The sequence below is a fragment of the Gavia stellata genome, chromosome Z (assembly GCF_030936135.1).
Source record: "Gavia stellata isolate bGavSte3 chromosome Z, bGavSte3.hap2, whole genome shotgun sequence".
Taxonomy (NCBI): Eukaryota; Metazoa; Chordata; class Aves; order Gaviiformes; family Gaviidae; genus Gavia; species Gavia stellata.
The window spans coordinates 26,115,549-26,133,940 of NC_082637.1; the positions used below are offsets into that span (position 1 = coordinate 26,115,549).

The following is an 18,392-nucleotide window of genomic DNA, read 5'->3' on the forward strand; positions in this document are numbered from 1 at the left end:
GCTTCCCATTGAAAAAAATTATCCTTTTCATTGCTAAAAACAATCTGCATTTTGTCTTTTGACTGCATCTAGAGTTGGTCAATTTAAAAATTGATCATCTTTAGCAAAAGACTTCTTTTCAGTGGACCCAGTGGGGAAACCAGATTTTTTTTTCCTGTGAAGTTGCCTAGAAACCGCTATTTATGATCACAGAAACCCGACCACTGCAAGATTTATTATTATGCCAAATCTGAACAGAAGCTAGCTTAATGAATGAAACTTCTGGAAAAAAAGTTATAGATCAAAATTCAGGTTGTTAACATTGAGAAACATTTGATTTCTAATTTCCTGATGCATAGTATGAAACAAACTTTTGAAAGGAAGTAATTTCAAAGCAAGAAGTTGAACTATTCTCTTCAAAAATAGAACATCTATGTGTAATCAAAGTGCTGGTCCCTTTTAAAATTAATTTTAGTCAAAGAAATATGATATTTGTACCACAAGTTTGACTAAATCATATTTTTCAACGGAAAAGTGTGATGTTTTCTCATCAGTTCAGTTTTCATTGAAGTGCTGTGGTGTAAAAAAGCTTTTCCTTCACGCTACCTAATCTCCACAGCCCCCAGGAGAAAAAATAATAATTCCAAATATTTTGTGGATATTTACCCCTTTCCAATGTAATGAGAAATAACATTTCTTTGGCTTTGTGGACTTGAAGAAGGAGAGCAGTTACATTCCTCTGTGACTTTAATGGAAGATTGTTACAATCAGAAAAGGTCCTCGCCTTCCAGTATAAAAGGGCAGGACTCACAGCAGGCTTTGGAAATAATAATTTTTTGATTTTTAAATTTTACCCACTCTTCTTGTGGCACAGCCTGGGTTCCAGTATGCTTGATGGCATGCTGCAAGGGTGTTTTTTATGTGTACTCATTTGGTAATGAGGTGGCTTACATGAAAGGAGGAAAAATTTGGTGGAAAAGGGCGTTTCATTAGTGGATATGGAAAATTTGGAAATGGAGGGTGTTTTGAAGGAAAGATGTTTCTGAAATAGTGAAAACAAAGTTCTGTGAAATTGTTCAGTAAAAGACTATACTTTCTGAAGGAAAATTATGTGGATTGGAGAAACACGGCAAATTCACATGTATTTCATAAAATGCCTTCAGTCACAAAAAAATTCTGAGAGTGTCTGACATTTGCCACCAGCGTGTGATAAATGAGGTACTCAAGGCATTCAATTCCAAATCAAGTTTCATGTAGGCATTTACCTCTATTTTCCTTCAGGCAGAGTGTAATCTTGAAAAAAAATAATATATTTTGTCTACTGCTCACCAAAGAACTCACAATCGCAACTGAAATACTTGGTAGTGGAAATGAAGAATGAAAACTGGGTATTTTAGAAAGAAAAAGAGAAGAAAGTATAAAGGATGAGGAGCTTTGATGGTCACTTACTAGTGGTCATTCATTTCCAGTTTGTCAAAACAAAACCAAAGCCATTTGGTGTTCAGCAAACACAGTAGCTAATGCGAATCAAACCAAAAAGCAGATCTCAGCAGTTTGTGGAAAAACATGTTGGAATGACTTGTGGGAAAAGGAAATACAGCATGACAAAGAGAGATAATTTCTACAGGTATACATACAGGCAGAGCAGAAAGCCCACACAGGCAGGCTATTTACAGGATTTGAAATATCAGATAGAGATGAATAAACCTCTTTATCATGTGCAATTTTCACCACTGCCCTCTGAAGGAGAGGCTGTTTCCAGCTACAGTTAACCACCTTCCCTTCACATCCCGTGGGGGTTTCAGGTGCCTCCAGTCACTTGGCACAAGCCCAGGGACCTCAGCCATCAGCCAGCCCGCTGCCCTCCTCCCCCTGCCAGCAATGCTGGGGCTGCCCCCCTTGGAGGAAGAGAGCTCAGGAGATCCTTTGATCGCCTCTCTGTCCCTGCCTGCAAGGGAACAGCAGCTTCTTTAGCCCTGGGAGATTTACAGACAGACACCTTCTGCTAGTGTGAGGTGCAGATATCTTAAATGATGCAAGAATCCCCCACTTTAGCACTTTCCCCTCTGTTGCTCATCTTAGTGTCCTACTATAAGCCAAATTCTTGTGCACAATTAAGACTTCATTTTACATTCAACTCTGATTGCTAATTACACGGTTTGCAAATTTATACTTCTCAAATAGATTCTGTTTTTAGCTTTGCAAAATTTCCAAAACGTTGCCAAAATGTTAGCTTTTGTAAAGGCGATATTCAGAGATGCTTACCAGCCACACATTTCAAGGGATGCTGGTTGCTTTGTCCTGGACTGTCCGCATAGTGCTCAAACTGTGAAAAAGCACCGGGCACCTTTTCTAAAGACAGAGTAGTATCCATTGCAGAAAGTAACCTATTTGAAAGAAAACATACAGCCATAAAAATCCCTTGTGGCGTCACATAGTTTCCAAAGGCCAGAAGAAAACACCATGCAACATACGCGTCTCTAAATATTTCCCGTGAACTTGAGGACAACATGCAAGGAGAAGCTGTTTCCCTGATTTTGAACATTTAGAGCATACTGTGTTTTCAGATCAGGAGTGCAGAGAGTACACATGGTCTGTATTCACTTGACCCATGAGAACATGAGGATTTGAAGTTCATAGCAAGACTCCCAAGAGTCCTAACGCAGTGCCTTTAAAGGTTACAAACCTTAGAGCTAAACTACAGCAGCTGACTCCAAAGTCATAACGTAAAGCAGCTGCTTGTGGCGAGCAAAAAAAAACTTGAGAAGGAAAATGGATTCCACTTAATTTGCTGAGTTCATTATAGGAAAAAACCCAACATATTTTTAACTCTGAGGCAGAAGCAGCTTCAAGGAAATGAAAGATTTTTTTTTTTTCAAGTCAACTGAATTTTACCTTTCTCCCCTTCCTTTTTTCAGTCACCTAAGTAGTGATGCATAATCTTAACAAAGCACAACAAATACAAAATATACTTTCTTTAGAAAAGCATGCTTTGTTATATAGACTTGTTCTTGATCTTTTTTAGCAAGTCAGGTATTATCAAAGTAATAACCAAACACATGCACAAAACAGAATAAACTCAGTTTAGTGTGTAAGTTAACAAATAAAGACCAAGTATACAGAAAGCCTTGGAAAATTGTTTCCTCACATTATACCTGCTCTGTTCTTATGCAATAAACTACATGCAGATATGTGGCCGGACTGCCACATTTTGACTTAGAACAGGGGAGTCCAAATGTGTAGTCCCAATTCTACAGATTAATGGCAACCATGAAGGGGTGTTTGGCACATTCTTTTCAGACCAGTCTCCTGGGGTTGTCATTTGACCGCGAACTGGAACACTCATGTCATTGTTATAGCCCAGTCCATCAACATGTGTCAGCACATGTATTGCTGTGTTGGCTGAGGCAGCACTGACAAGGGTATGTTTGACATGCACCACGCAAGGCCCAGGCCCTTTGGGCAAAGTCAGTGGCGGTGGTGTGGGCAAAGCAGGTTTGGGGGCTTGCATAGGAGAAGCCTGCAGCCAGTTTGTCTAAATACTTGTATTTCACCTTAGAAAATTTATTGGGGGAATATAGGCTTATAATTGAACACTTCTCTCATAAAGGATGGGTCTCACCAAAATTACTCCCTTGAGGACATCACACATGGCAGAGCACTGTTTGCAATTGCATGTATTTACCGGTATGTGCAGGTGGGCCAGGATGCAGCTGTGATGAGGCAACAGCCCTCTGACACATCCTGAATCAAGTAGTGCTGATGAGAAGGCATGGGAAAACATCAGCCCATAGTCTCCTGGTAAGCTTTTAAAAGCTTCTTAATCTCATTTTTTTCTGGAATTGTGTTCAGAAGTATAGTCCAACAACCCCAGCCATGTGAGTAACGCTTTGCATTACAACCTTTCAGAGACCATATAATATAGAACCAGACGAGTGAAAAAAGAACGTACCCGTGATGTCTAGGAGATAGAAGCATGGTCAAAACAGTTTCTTAGTATTTGTGTGTATAATAATAACTACAAGGAACATCTGTTTAAAAATATCTATGTAGAGATTTAAAACTAAGATGACATTTTAAAATGCTACTTGTTTAATTGATGTATTACAGAACACGTGCAAAGCACTTCAAAAACAGTCAGTTACAGCAACAAGTATAAAACGTCTTAATCTCATTATTTGCAAGGTTTATAAAAGTAGCTATGAATATCAGCAGTGTGTTTTCAAAGCTTGCAAATACTAAAGGAAGCATCCAGCATGCTAAGCCTAGTACTCACTACGGTGCACTTAACCCATACTTCATATACCTTTTATTCAATTCTTTAGATGACTAAAGGAGGAAAAAAAGAAATGTGTTAACAGTTTTCAAAACCCTGAAAATGTTGAAGAGTCACTCATCTAACAGCCTTGCTACGCTCCACAGACATAAAATACACACGGCTTATTGACTTGATGTTGTTTGGGATGCTGCTTATTCACACCAGCATATTCCACTTCAAAGCTCTGGCTTAGGAGGCTGTTAGAGTCTAAGTCTGGCTTTGAAGTCTTGAGGGGTCAGTATTCAATATCCAGGATTAAAGACCAGAGCACAGTCAAATAATTTCTTAAACCAAGGCTTTTACCGAAAGAAATCATTTGCACATTAAGAACACTTATATCCAAATTCTGGCTGAAATATCCTTCATAACTTCTCATTACTAGAACCTGTGTGAGATTTGTACTCATGGAGTGAGAGTTTCTCTCATGCTCCATGAAACTTCGACTAACATTTCCTGACTCATGGATGGAAAAGTTCCTGTCCTCTATCACTAACAGAAAGGGGCAGGGAATCTAGTAATTTTCCCTCCCCACAAAAGAATTTCAGATTACAAAGTTATCTTTTTGCCAAAGCATTGATCCACCACCTCACTAAGTTCAGGAAAATAAGATGTATTTCTCATTCATCCCAAAATCTCCCATGGCATTCACCTGGTTACAGGATACTAAGAAATTTTGTAGCTTGGAGCAGGGGAGAAAGCCAAACATTGCTTCACCATTTCCATAACTGCTGGTATATGGGCTGGGGGCTTGCATCTGGAAAGCTGTTTCATTTTGAATGAATGATCAGTCTTTAGCCAGTAATTTGAACTTTTCATTTCTTGCATCCCAGGACAGTTTCTCTGCAACTGCCAGACTACATGCTAATTCCATAATGGCACAATATTATTGTCCCAGAAATCCCATCCCCTTCAAGACTGCTGATACACTTCTATAAAGGAGAAAGTGTCCCAACTCACTTACGGACAAGTCTTGCAGCACAAGAACAACATTGGAGGACCAGGCCTCTCTTCATAAAACAGAACGGAACCATTTTAATGGCATAGAACCATTTTAATGGCACAAGGCACGTTTTCATCCTATGCATTATCTTTGCAATTCTCTCTGAGCATTCACATGACAAAAACACATGATCTAGCAGTTTCACAGTGGAATAGCTGAGTTTACAGGATTTAGCTATCTTGAAAAAAAAAGGAAGGCAAATAACTCATTCTCAGCCTTGGTATTGTATAAGTGCTTTCATAACTAGTATCATAAAAGCTACAGTATGAAAGCCCTTTTATACTTACATTTAGGAAAACAAATCCATCGAGTTCTTCCATTTCTTTTACTGTTGTCTCCAAAGTTTCCTTTGCTGAATCAACAGTTTGCTGGAAGTTAACCATCTGCTCATACAGGTACTCCATTTTCATCTTCTTCACTTCCTCAAAGTTCTCTGATTTCTCATCATATTGTTCTACTACTTTCTTAAGCATCTCTTCATTCTGTTTTTCCAGTAACTCCGCATTTTTCTTACAATTTTCCTGCAAAGTAAAAACAGATGTAAATTGATCTGCAGAATAAAATTAAATTTAATGAATACACAGAAAATCTCAATTACCCATACATGAGCCCTCCACCAGACTCTTTCTGGCACTCTGAGAACAAGAGAACTTTATTTCTGTAAGCAAGCTCATCTGGGAGAAATAATGCTAGAGAAATACATTAAAAACAATAGCAGATTTTTTTTTTTTTTTTACTGTTAGTGTTTAAAATTAAACTTCTATATTTAAGCATTGAGACAGGAACTCCGACCATAAAATAGCTAAAAATGCATAATTTCAACTGAAATTAATACAGTCCTCAAGGCTTAAGAACTTGGGCATTAAGAAGTTAAGACATTGGGCAACTCATTTAGATGCTTCACACAGGATTCTAAATAAAGACACAAACAGCATGAGCTTTTTATAAGCATAAACAAAATTAAGGGAACTTTTTCCTTCAGTGCCTGACAGTCACATATTCCACTTTGCAACAATGTGCAAAAAAAAGCTATCTTTTTCTTCCCCTAAAGTTAACACCTTCCAGTGGGAGAGGAAGCTCATCGAAACACCTCCAGTTTGAGGACTGGAGAAACAGCCCATTTTAGTGGAACCAATGATGCTACAAAACAAGGCAAGCATCGCTTAGAAGTGATTTTTGTAGAGGGAAAGAAAACTAGTGCAATAAAACACCAGACCTACCTCAACAGAGTTAAATAGCGATTCAATATCACTCACAAACTCTTCAATCTTCATTGACTTTTCTTCCAGTGCTATTAGCAATTGACCTAAGTGATCCTGAAATTTAAAATGTTTCAGAAACATAAGCATGTTATTTTATAAAGTTTTTACACACAACTTATTTTAGGTGATTTTTGTTTTGCCATGAGCCACTATTGGAACAATTGCTAAATAAAGTTCAAGTATCTCCCTGGCTACAAAGACAAGCACAGAAATAGCAACTGGAACAGTCACAAAACTGTTTCCAAACCAAAAAAAGTGAGTGCAGTTCAACAAGGTGCTGAGTGTCTATACAAGTTGTTGAATGCTATGAATTCCAGTACAGCTTTGCTAGAGACTGAGAGTACTCAGAGCCTCATGAGGGTCCTTGAGACATCACAGGAACAAGCCCATAAAAAGGAAGATAATGCAGGTGATTATGAGGCTAATAGATTATGCAGTGTCATGACTTTTTAAATTAAAATTTTAAAGATATTTCCTATAAACCAGAATTCATCAAAATTACTGGTTGAATTAGACGTGGAAACAAAACCAGTCCAAGGGACAACAGGCATCAGAGACGATTCAGAACTTTTTCTTAGTCCTTCTTGACCTTTTGTGAAAGCAAGCTGGCCATCTGCTCAGGTGCAATTTATGATTTATAAAAATACTTGTAATTAGCTGGCATAAATCTAAAAGGAACATTAACTTCCTTTGGTAACAGCTTCCTATTATGGCAAACGTCTACAGCTAGATCTGTTGAAAACTAGCATATGACTTTCCATTAATCATAAATGTCACATTGGACTGTACAATTGAAGGCTCACTTTAAAAATATTTAGGGCAAATCACCAAAATTCAGAGGCAAACTTCTGTTTGTCAAGATAACCTATAAAACTTGACAGATGCCATCCATTCTCATTTTATTTACTGTGAAGCTATGTTCCCACAGTTAAAATTCAGGCAACAAGCATTTTGCTATCTTAATGTTTTCTTCATAATTATACAAAAGTAACAAGAAACATACAAATAGCGTCTCAGAGTAACCTGAGCCCTGAGTGCTAGAAATCATGTGAAGCCAAGCCTGTGTTGTGGCCAGATTTAATATTGGCTTCATGTCTGTGCTCCACAGCCAGGGAGTGATATCATGGGACGTTTATTTGCGGCTTAACTTGACTCACTGCGATGCAGGTACATTCAAGGGATGGTTGGGGTCTGTGACTTTATTACTGACTTACTGGTGGCTAATTATCACTTCTAAGTCAAGCATCAATGGCCATATATAAAAAGCAACTCTGCTGTCATACATCTGCACACCATGGAGATAGTTTGTAAATACTGATATTTGAAACTGCCACATTGACTCCTCCTACTTTTAATTTCTCTTTCTTGCATATGACTTAACATAAAGATAACATAAATACCATCGATACAAGGTGTTCTGGACTTCTAATGAAATCACACAAAATCTGTATTACCATCAACTGAACATGTGCCAGGAAAGAGACATCACCTTTCAGATACTGAGGTGAGATTAAATAGCTGGTAACTGAGAAAGTATCATCTGTATACTTGTACGTGAACAAATCTGATATGGGAAAAGTGAAACATCACATGCATGCTGTTTTCACAAGCAGAATTGCAATTTAATGAAGAACAACTTCCACAGAAACAAAAGTGTTTTCACTAGTATTGAAGGCAAAGGACTAGGCTACTGAAACGGAGGGCATTTTTATCTATCTTTTAGAGTGGCACAGCTTAGAGATAGTGGGAAGAAGTAGGACTTGCTAAACTCTTGCCTGTGCTACAGCTAAAACACTGTTGGCCCAGATGAACATGAACTGAAGAGAAAATGAGGATGGAGTTTCAACAAAACTGTGTACTGTAAACCACGTAACTCGTCTAGCATCTCTCAGCAACCAACAGATGTAATTGGGACAGGGAACACTTTATGATGATACTGGTTGCCACATATGGAGGTTTCTGTACCTTGTCAACTGAAACAAGCTCCTGTTGCTAAAATTTTCTTTTCATAGAAACAACACTTCTCCCATTTCTCCCCCTACACATACAAACCAGAACAAATGTACACAGGTGAGCAGGCCAGAAGATGGAAAGTCTGGTAACAGCTACATATAAACAAGGTCATTCAAACTTATAAACAAATAAAAATATCAGCTTAGCAAGCCTAGGACTCTAGAGAATACCTTAATAAGACAGTCTCCCTTCAAGATCTTTAACTGGTGTTTAGGAACAGTTTTTATTTTATAGATACTGTGATTTAGCCTCTGGACTGCTCTCTGAAGCCTCTCTCCTGGCAACACAGGAGGTCTGTAGAAATTAGGTTCAGTAGCTCCTTCCCTTACCCAAATTATTTCTTACCTTCATCTTGGTTGCAGCATCATCTAGTGTTGTGACTTCATGGTCTTTATGTTCTCCAAAAAGCTTGTCAATAGCAGATATTGCGCATTTGCAGTGGTAACAATATGTGTCTGCTTGTGCTTTCTTCAATTCTCTTTGTGGGCTCTGAACTTGAGGAATGTTTGTTGCTGATTTTTCAGGATACATCACCACAAAGCCTGAATCTTCATGCTCAACAGGTGTTCTTTGTTCTGGCTCATTAACAAATTCATAACTATCACCAACATGGTCAAAAGAGTCCCTGTCTTCAAATAATAGCTCCTCGTGTGTGAATTGAGATGATATTTCATCTTGTAAAAGTTCTTCTTGTGTAATCACATCATAGTCCATTGACTCAGCGAGATCTTCGTAAACATCAGGGTGCTGCTCCTCTCTTTGCAAGTCTGGCTCCTCTGTTTGCTGAATGGTAGGGACATGTGAAAGATTTTCCTGGGTATACTGATCATCTTCACTGTCTTCAACAGGAGTCCGGACATATGGGACATATTTTTCCATTTCAGGAATTGCTGTTATTTCATGCTGTTCTTCCTGCTTATTACTAGCTTCTTGATATGCAGCTCCCTGATAATCCACTAGCTGACTATTTACTTGGTGACTTGATTGCTCTGGCAACTCCTCAGTTGCTTCTACAGGTGCATTTTCTTCTTCTCTTTGTTCAGTGGTATCACTTCTTGCACCCAAAAGAACTACTTTGCTTCCAAAAGGAATGGCATGCATTGGTTTACAAATTGTTGCTTGAATGTCACTGTCAACCTGGATCTTCTCTCTCTCCACAACACCCCTTTCTGGCAGAACCTCAGTTCTGACATGTTGAACATCACCAGACTCCTGCTTGTATTTGTCCTCTGAACTATGAACTGAAATTCCTCCACTAAAGGACTCATCTTCCGGTATCAGATCCTTTTGAGGCCCTGTGGCCTTACCTGGAATTTCATCTTTAAGAATGTATTTTTCAAAATATATTCCAGTTCCATCATCTGTGTCTGAATTTCTACTAGGGAAAGATGCATTAGAATTACCACTTTCCTCATCAGAAGGAGTCTCATCCTTTGTCTTTTCTCCTACTGCTTCTGCATAGAGGTCCTTGTATAAAAATGACAGAGCAGGTGGCTCTTCTAGAAGCTCTGGATTAACTGCAGCAACAGTGGTAGGGAACAACAGAGATCGTTCTAGCACTCCTTCTTCTGAATCGAAGAGTGGTGTCCCTGGCGACTTCCATTCATCTTCTACATTTGTAATCTTTTTACTGCTAATATCAATTGATTTCTGCAGAGGTAAGGGTTTTGGAGCATCTGCATAGGACTGCATTTTGCTTTCTCCTTTCACAGTACCGTAAAAGACTTCATCCAGATCCTCAAGTAAGGAAAACTCCTCTTCCAAAGTATCTACCTCAGGACTTTCTTTAAAAGACGTGGATTCTTCCACAGGTTCGTTGGGATCTTCTGTCACAGGAAACAATGAACTTGGTCTTTCAAAGTGTGGCTTAATTAGGGATTTGTCATCTATCAAGGTATATTTTTCAAAATAATCCATATCGGCCACACCATTATTAGGATCCAGCACTGCCTTATTATTGTTTTCTGGCAACATGGGATTTTCTTGTGTTTCTCCAGTTCCCTCAACATCATCATTTTTGACCAATTGTTTTAGTTCATGGTTTGCAGGCTTTCCCAACACTGAGCTTTCCAAAATTTCTGTGGTTGTTCCAGAAGCTAGGGCTCTACGGCCATCATCGGCTAATTTTCTTTTAAACGAAGGATTTGTTTCCAAGTATTCTAGCTTATCTGGCATGTGTTTACTTTCTTCTTGATCAACAGAAGAAATATGTGTAGGAGCATGAATATTGAGTATTTCATAACCTTCTGAAATTATATTAAATAGATCTTTTTGTTCAGTAGGCTCTGGAGCATGCTGACTGTCTTCTACAGTGCTCGCATGTTCCATTTCTTCCTCTTCTCTCAGGTAATATTCAGGCACTTCAGGCACTTTGTCTGCCTCCAGATGTTGCATTGCTTCCATTTTTGTAGGGTTTCCAATCCTAGTTTCATTCTCTGGGACTTTGTCTGGACCTGGATTGTCTCCTCCCAGAGATGGTAAATCATACCTTTGCACTCTATGACTAGTTTCTGAGGACACTCTGTGGGATATTTCACTTGACACTGAACCAGAAACTCTAACCATATCTCCTTTATTCTTTGCAGCACCATGAACTGTGTGTTCTGTGCAGTTTCCAGATGGAAATTGTTTTGATCCAAAATCAGAAGCTTCATTTGGAGAAAGTTGAATCCCTTGCCTGTCTACTTCTGTAGCTCTTACTGGACTAATTGAGCGAGCTTTCACCTCTTCCACCAGCCAGCTAGCTAGCCCAAAAGATGGAATATCTGGATTCTGCTTTTCATCAGAACTAGAACTAATGGACTTCATCTCTGCTGGAGAAAGGCTGCCCCTTTCAGCAGAAGAATGCTGAGTTTTGTGTGTCACAGTTTCATAAACAAGATCTGATGAAACAGCTCCCAGACGCTCTAAGGATGTATGCTTTTTGTCTGCAAAATACGGTTGCATTTCACATCTATCCTCTCCCTCAGTATAACTGCCTGAAACTATGCTAGGTTGCTTTCCAAGCATGCCTACTACATCAGATAAAGATGATGGAATATCTTGTTTCTCTTCATCATCGGTGAAAACCAGTGATACTGACTTTTCAGGTAATGTATGAAAAGGTACAAATAAATCTGGTGACATTGCTTGCCGATCTGCTACAGCAGTCACCTTTGACTCTGTGGTCACTGACCTCGGCACTGTCTGCACATCAGATTGTATTTCTTGCTTATCCTGCTCAGTACAGAATTTGGGGGAGATTCTTAGCTGCTCTGATGACAAATATTTTGTGTCCAACAAACGATCTTGAGATTCTTGCTTGTATTGGTCTTGTGTGTGCATTACAGACATACTCTCCAACTGCACTGTCTTCAAGCTTGCTGATTTAGGTGAATAGAGCTGAATTTTTTGCAATTCTTTTTCATCGTGTGGTGGAATTACATGTTTACACTCTGATTGTCCAGACTGGGGAATAAATGGCTGCATGCTTTGCTTGTTTTGTTCAGCAAGGGACCATGTGGGAACCAAATACTCAGAGGCTGGTTTTGAATAAGGTGGAATTTCTTGCTGACATGTTTCATCAGCTGAATAAAATGGAACTGAAGGTTCAGACTCCAGTTTTGAAGATACAGTTAAATAATCTTGACTTTCTAGAGTTTCTCCTTTATCTGTAGAATATGATAAATTTAATTGTTCAGATTCTAATTGCATAGCCGTGTGGAAGTAATGTGGAGTGTGTTCTCTCTCTGTTTCAGGTAAAATTACATGTTCAGCCTCTGACTGTGCAGCCACAGGCAAATGTAGATGAATTTTTGTATTCTCTCCTTCTTTTCTTGCAAAGAAGAAACCTGATTCAGGCTGGGCAGTTTCTGTCTGCTCCATTTTACAGTGGGTGTAAGATAAATCTAAGTGCTTGGGGGACAGGCCTCCAGTTACAGGTGAAGGCTTTGGACTTCCTTCTGGTTTTGTTTCAGAGACAGAATGTGAAACAGACTCTGTTTGTTCAGTAAGAGATGAATATGGTTGGCCCTCTGCTTCCTCAGTGGAGAAGGATAAATCTTGTTTAGTTTCCAACTGAGCAGTTAGAGATGAAGTAGCCCCAGTGTCTCGCTTCTCTGAACGCCCTGCTTTCAGCAGGGCTGTTTCATGCTTTTCTGCTTTGTCAGCAGGACTTAATAAATCTGATTGTTCAAAGTCCGGTTGTGCAGTTCCCTGCTCCTCAGTCCTACCGAAGGTATATGATACAGAAGGTGGTTTTGGTTGCTCTGTTTCAACAACAGAATACTGCAAATTAATGCACTGCAGTTCAGGTTGGGCCCCATCCCTTCGCTCCATTTCACCTGTGAAATATGATGTCTCTGGGTGCTCTAGCTGGGCAGTCTGTGGTTGCTCCGCTTTGCCATAGGAGTACAAGAAATCTGGTGGTTTCATTCCACCAGTCTCTGCTTTGTCAAGAGAATATGACAAATCTGGATGTCTTGATTTTAGTCCTTCCATTTGCAACTGCTCTGCTTTTCCTGTGGAATATGAAAAATCAGAAGGCATGAACCCTGCTTGTGCAGTTCCCTGTTTTCCTGTTTTGGCAAGCGAATGTGAAAAACCTGGTTGCACTAAGGCTAATGGCGAAGCTGGTTTCTGCTTTTCTTCACCAAGGGAGTGCAAAAAGCCAGGCTGGGCCATTGACTTTTCCTCTAGTTTGCCAAAGGACTCCAAAAGCTCTGGCTGTTGCAGTACTTTTTGGGCAGATTGTGAGTGCTCTGATTTGCCAGCTGGATAGGATAAACACATTTCTTCCACCTCTGGTTGTTCAATTTCATCGTGCTCTTGTCGACCAATAGAATATGACAAATCTGGATAGTTTGATTTCTGATGTGCAGCTTCCTCTTCTATTTCTCTAACAGGGTAAGATAGCTGTGGATGTTGCAACTCTGGCAATACCATTTCTTGTTCTCTTTTGCCAGAAGAATACAACAAACCTGCATGTTGCAGTTCACCTTGCACAGTTTGCATTTCATCTGTTTTACCAAGGTCACATATTAAATCTTGTTGCCCTAAGTCCATTTGTGTTGCTTCTTGTGACGGTGTTTTCCAAATGGAATATGATAAATTGGGAAGTTCCCGCTCTGTATGTGCCACTCCTTGTTGCTCTGTTTTTCCAATGGGATGGGGTGTTACAGGCTGCTCTGATTTCTGTTGTGTAGCTGGGGGCTGCTCTACCTTGTAACTGGAATATGACAAATCTGGATGCTCAACCTCTGGTTGTGCTGTTCCTCGCTGTCCTGTTTTGCCAGTGAAATGCAGCAAGTCCTGATGCTCTGCTTCCACTTGAACAGTTTGTGGTTGCACGGCCTTCCTGGGGCAAGATAATAAATCTAGTTGTCCTAATCCAAGTTGTGTGGTTTCTCGTTGCTGCCTTTTATCAGTGGAATATGATAAACCTGAATGCTCCAACTCTTGTTTTGCCATTTCTTGTTGCTCTTTTTTGCCAGAGGAATACAAGAAGCCAGGGAATTCCCCTTCCAGTGAGGCCCTATTTGGTTGCTGTGCTGTGCCACGAGAATTTGATAACATTGGCTGTTCCAATTTCAGTCGTACTGTTTCCTCTGGGTTTAATGTATAGCTTCCCCTCTCCTGTTTGACCTCCAGTTGTGCACTTTGTTTTTCTTCACTAACAGAGGAGGACAAATCAGGGTGCGATACTTTGCCCATGGCACCTGAGACATCTGCATGTTCAGACACCAGTGGGGCAGCCCATGATGGCTTTGTTTTGATAAAAGAATGCAACAAATCATGTTCTTTCAACTCTGGCTGGGTTGTTTTATGAGGTTCTGCTGTGCCAACAGAGAATGACAAATCTGCATATTCTGATTTTGCTTGGGAATTTTGCAGTTCTTCTGTTTTCCCTATAGAGCACTGCAGCTCAGGGTGTTCTGCCTGCATTCCTGCACCTTTCCATAGCTCTTCTTTGCTGAGAGATGATGAAAAATCAGCTGGCTGTTCCTGCTCTGGTTGAATCTTTTCTTGTCGCTGTACTGTGCCAGTGGAATGCAATAAATCCGGATACTCCAAATCCACTTCAGCCATTTGAGGTTGCTGTGTTTCACCAATTGAACATGATAAATCCATTAGTTCTGCCGCTGGTTGTATGACTTCATGGTGTTCTAATCTGCCAGCAGATAAATCTGCATTATTTGATTTCACATGTGCAGTTTCTTGTTCTGCCTCACTAACAGAATAAGATAACTGTGAGTGTCCCAGTTCTGGCTGTGCTTTCTCTCCTTGTGCAGCTTTTTTGAGGGAATACAGGAAGCCTGGCTGCTCCTCTTGAGCAGTTTGTGCTCGCTCTGTTTTGCCAGGCCAAGATGATAGATCTGGTTTTCCTAACCCCAGTTGTGTAGTTTCTTGTGTCTGAGTTTTATCAATGGTATGTAAATCAGGATGCTTTGGCTCCAGTTTTGCCTTTTCTCTTTGCTCCACTTTTCCACTACGAGGTGCTGCATCTGGAACTCCTAGTTTCTCTTTTGCAGCTTGTGGATGCTCTGCTCTGCTGACAGACTGTCCCTCATCAGGGCGTCCCAAGGCTGTGTGCTCCATCCCTTGCTGCCCCACTTCGTCAGTGGGGGATGCCAAGTCTGCGTGGCCCAGCTCCAGCTGGGCAGGTGGGAGTTGCTGTGTTTTGTCATGAACATACAATGCATCTGGCTGTTCCAACCCCAGCTGGGTCATTTCTTGTACTTCATCAAGGGAGCATGCTAGACCAGGGTGTTTGCGTTTCAGCTGTGCAGTCTGCAGTCCTCCTGCTTTGAAGATGGAATAAGGCAAGTCAGGATGTCCCTGCCCTGGTTCTGCCACTTCTTCTTCTTCTGCCATACCCACAGAATGGGCCAAATGTCGAATTTCCACTTCCGGCTGAACTGTTTTCTGTTCTGCTTTTCCAAAGGGGTAAGTTAAACTTGTTTCCTCCGATTCTCGTCGTACTCTTTGTCGCACCTCTGTGTTGTCCAGAGGACATATCACATCAGTGTGTCCTGCCCCTGGTGGGGCCATTTCATCATCCAGTCTGTCAATGGAAAATGATAAATCTGGTTGTTCCAAGTGCTCCTGGGCATGTTTTAATTGCTCTGTTTTACCAGGAGAATGTGATAACTTTTCTTGCTTTAACTGCTGTTTTGTGGTTTGCTGCTGCTTTTCTCTGCCAACAGAAACTTTTCTGTGTTTTTGATCCAACACTATTACTTCTTGTTGGTTTGTCTCATCAGTGCAATGTGACAAATCAGGGTGCTTCACTTCCCATGGTGCAATTTCTGGCTCATTTGCTTTGCCAAGGGAATCTGGATATTTTGACTCTATTTGTGCAGTTGCTGGAGAAGTTCTTTTTTTGGCCGTTTTAGGCAATTCTTCATATTTAGTCTCAAACTCTTGAGTTGCTTGTTCTTTGTCTTTACCAAAGGAAAATGATAAATCTGGATATGTTGAATCCAATTGTGAAGTTTCTTGCTGGTTTTTTTGGCCATCAGAACATGTCAAATTTGAGTATTTAGATTCCACTTCCATACTTCCATCTTGTGCTGCTTCACCCAGGGTTCCTGGTGAATCCAAATGTTCTGATTGTTCTAGTGTTTCTCCCATGGAGTATGAGAGCTCTGGATATTCTGACTGCTGCTCTACAGTGTCAACTGGTTTTGCTTCATCACTGTCGCATGAAAAATCTGGATGTTCCATCACCAGTGGTGCAGTTTCTTGTTGCTTCAAACAAAATGGTAAGGTTGGATGTTTCAACTTTTTTTGTTGTTCAGCTTCGTGAAAAGAATATGATAAATCTGGATATTCTGAACTCACTTCCATTTCCAGTGGAGCTTCTTTTCCACTGGAAAATGGCAAAAATGTTTGCTCCGGCTCTGGATGTATTATTTCTTGTTGCTCTGTTTTGCCAGTAAAACTTGAAAGAAATGGTTGCTTTGATTTGTACTGTGTCATTTCCTCCTGCATTTCTGTACTTACATAGAATGTCTGTTCTGGATATGCTGGCTCTGTTTGCATTTCTTCTTGCATTTGTTCACTGAGAGAATGTGGTGAAGACAGATGCATTAACTCTGGTTGAGCTGTTTCTTGCTGTGCCAAATTGATTTGTTCTATGACCTGTGGCTCTTCTTTACCCCAAGTTTCTGACAAATCTGAATACTCCATTTCCATTTGCATAGCTTTTTGTGGGGCTGTTTCCTGCTGTTCTAGCTCTCTCTGCACTATATCTTGTTCCATTCTGCCAAAGGAATACGATACATCTGGCTGGGCCACATCCAGTGGTGTGGTTTCCTGTTCCTGACTACCAGCAGTGGAACAGGAGGGAAGTGGCTGCTCCTGCTCCAGTTGTGCCATTTCCCAGGCCTTTGCTCTGTCAGTCGAATGTGAGGAGCCCAAAGATCCTGACTCCACTCCTTCTTGCATTACTTCTCCACTGGTAAATAAGAAATCCCTATTTTCTGAAGCTAGTTGTAGATTTTCATGTTGCTCTGCTTCACTAATGCAACATGATGGCTCTGGACCTTCCAAGTCTTTTTGTACAGCTTCTTGTGCTGTTTCTCCATGGGAATACAGCAAATCTGCCTGCTCCAACTTTGGTTGCAATATTTCCTGTTGTTCTGTTTTGACAGTGGAATATGTCATCTCCAGCTGTTCTGTCCTCAGCTGTGAGGTTTTATGTTGCTGTTCTTGTTCAGTAGAATATGACAAAACTGGATGCTCTGACTGTAGTTGAGTAGTTTCGCCTTGCACTCCCTTGGCACAGGAATACATCTTACCTCCAGGCTGTGAATCCTGCTGTACAGGCTGTGGCTGTTCTCCTTTGTCACCAAAATATGACGTAAGAGAATTGTCCACATCTACTCGTTCCAATTCTTGCTGCTTTGTTTTATCTGTGGGGTATGGTAAATCTGAACTTGTTGTTGCCATATACCCAGTTTGCTGTGTCTCAGCTCTGCTGGTGGAATCAGATCTATCTGGATGTACCAATTGGAGTTCTGTAGTGTTTTCTTTCTCTGCTTCTTCCACCAAACATGAGAAATCTGAAGGTACCAGTGCAAGCTGTGCTGTTTCTTCTTGCTCTGCTTCTTCAGGGGAATAAGACTCTGGCTGTTCCAGTTCAAAAGGAACAGATTTTTGGTTTTCTTTATCTTCCCAGGAAAATAAAAACTCCTGATGTTCCATTTCCAGCTGTGCACTTTCTGATTGCTCTGTTTCTTCCCTGGAAAAAGAAAAGTCTGGATGATCCATCTCCAGCTGTGCACTCTCTGACTCTTCTGTTTCTTCCTTGGAAAAAATATCTGGATGTTCTCTCTCCAGTTGTGCACTTTCTGATTCCTCTGTTTCTTCCCTGGAAAAAGAAAAGTCTGGATGATCCATCTCCAGCTGTGCACTCTCAGATTCCACCATTTCTCCTCTGGAATATGAGAAATTTGGGTGCTCTGTCTCCAGCTGTGCACTTTCTGACTCCTCCTCCTCTTCCCTGGAAAGAGAGAAGTCTGGACGTTCCATCTCCAGCTGTGCACTCTCTGATTCCACCATTTCTTCTCTGGAGTATGAGAAATCTGGATGTTCTGTCTCCAATTGGACACTCTCCGATTCCTCTGTTTCTTCCCTGGAAAAAGAAAAGTCTGGATGTGCCACCTCCAGCTGTGCACTCTCTGATTCTTCAGTTTCTTCCTTAGAAAAAAAATCTGGATGCTCTTTCTCCAGTTGTGCCTTGTCTGTTTCCTCTGTTTTTTTCATGGAATATGAGAAATCTGGGTGCTCTGTCTCCAGTTGGGCACTCTCCAATTCTTCTGTTCCTTTTGTGGAAAAA

The 18,392-nt window shown here is 40.6% G+C and overlaps 1 protein-coding gene across 1 annotated transcript in view; it reads right to left on the bottom strand.

Annotated features, from left to right (window-relative positions):
* The window catches only part of CMYA5 (cardiomyopathy associated 5), a 46,552-nt gene that overhangs the window by 17,863 nt on the left and 10,297 nt on the right, over window positions 1-18,392 (bottom strand). Inside the window, exons 3-7 of the mRNA XM_059834287.1 lie at window positions 8,918-18,369; window positions 6,518-6,613; window positions 5,585-5,818; window positions 4,286-4,308; window positions 2,245-2,366 (exon numbers count right to left, since the gene is read on the bottom strand). Of these exons, the coding sequence (XP_059690270.1) occupies window positions 2,245-2,366; window positions 4,286-4,308; window positions 5,585-5,818; window positions 6,518-6,613; window positions 8,918-18,369 (9,927 nt within the window). The remainder of the gene's footprint in view (window positions 1-2,244; window positions 2,367-4,285; window positions 4,309-5,584; window positions 5,819-6,517; window positions 6,614-8,917; window positions 18,370-18,392) is intronic.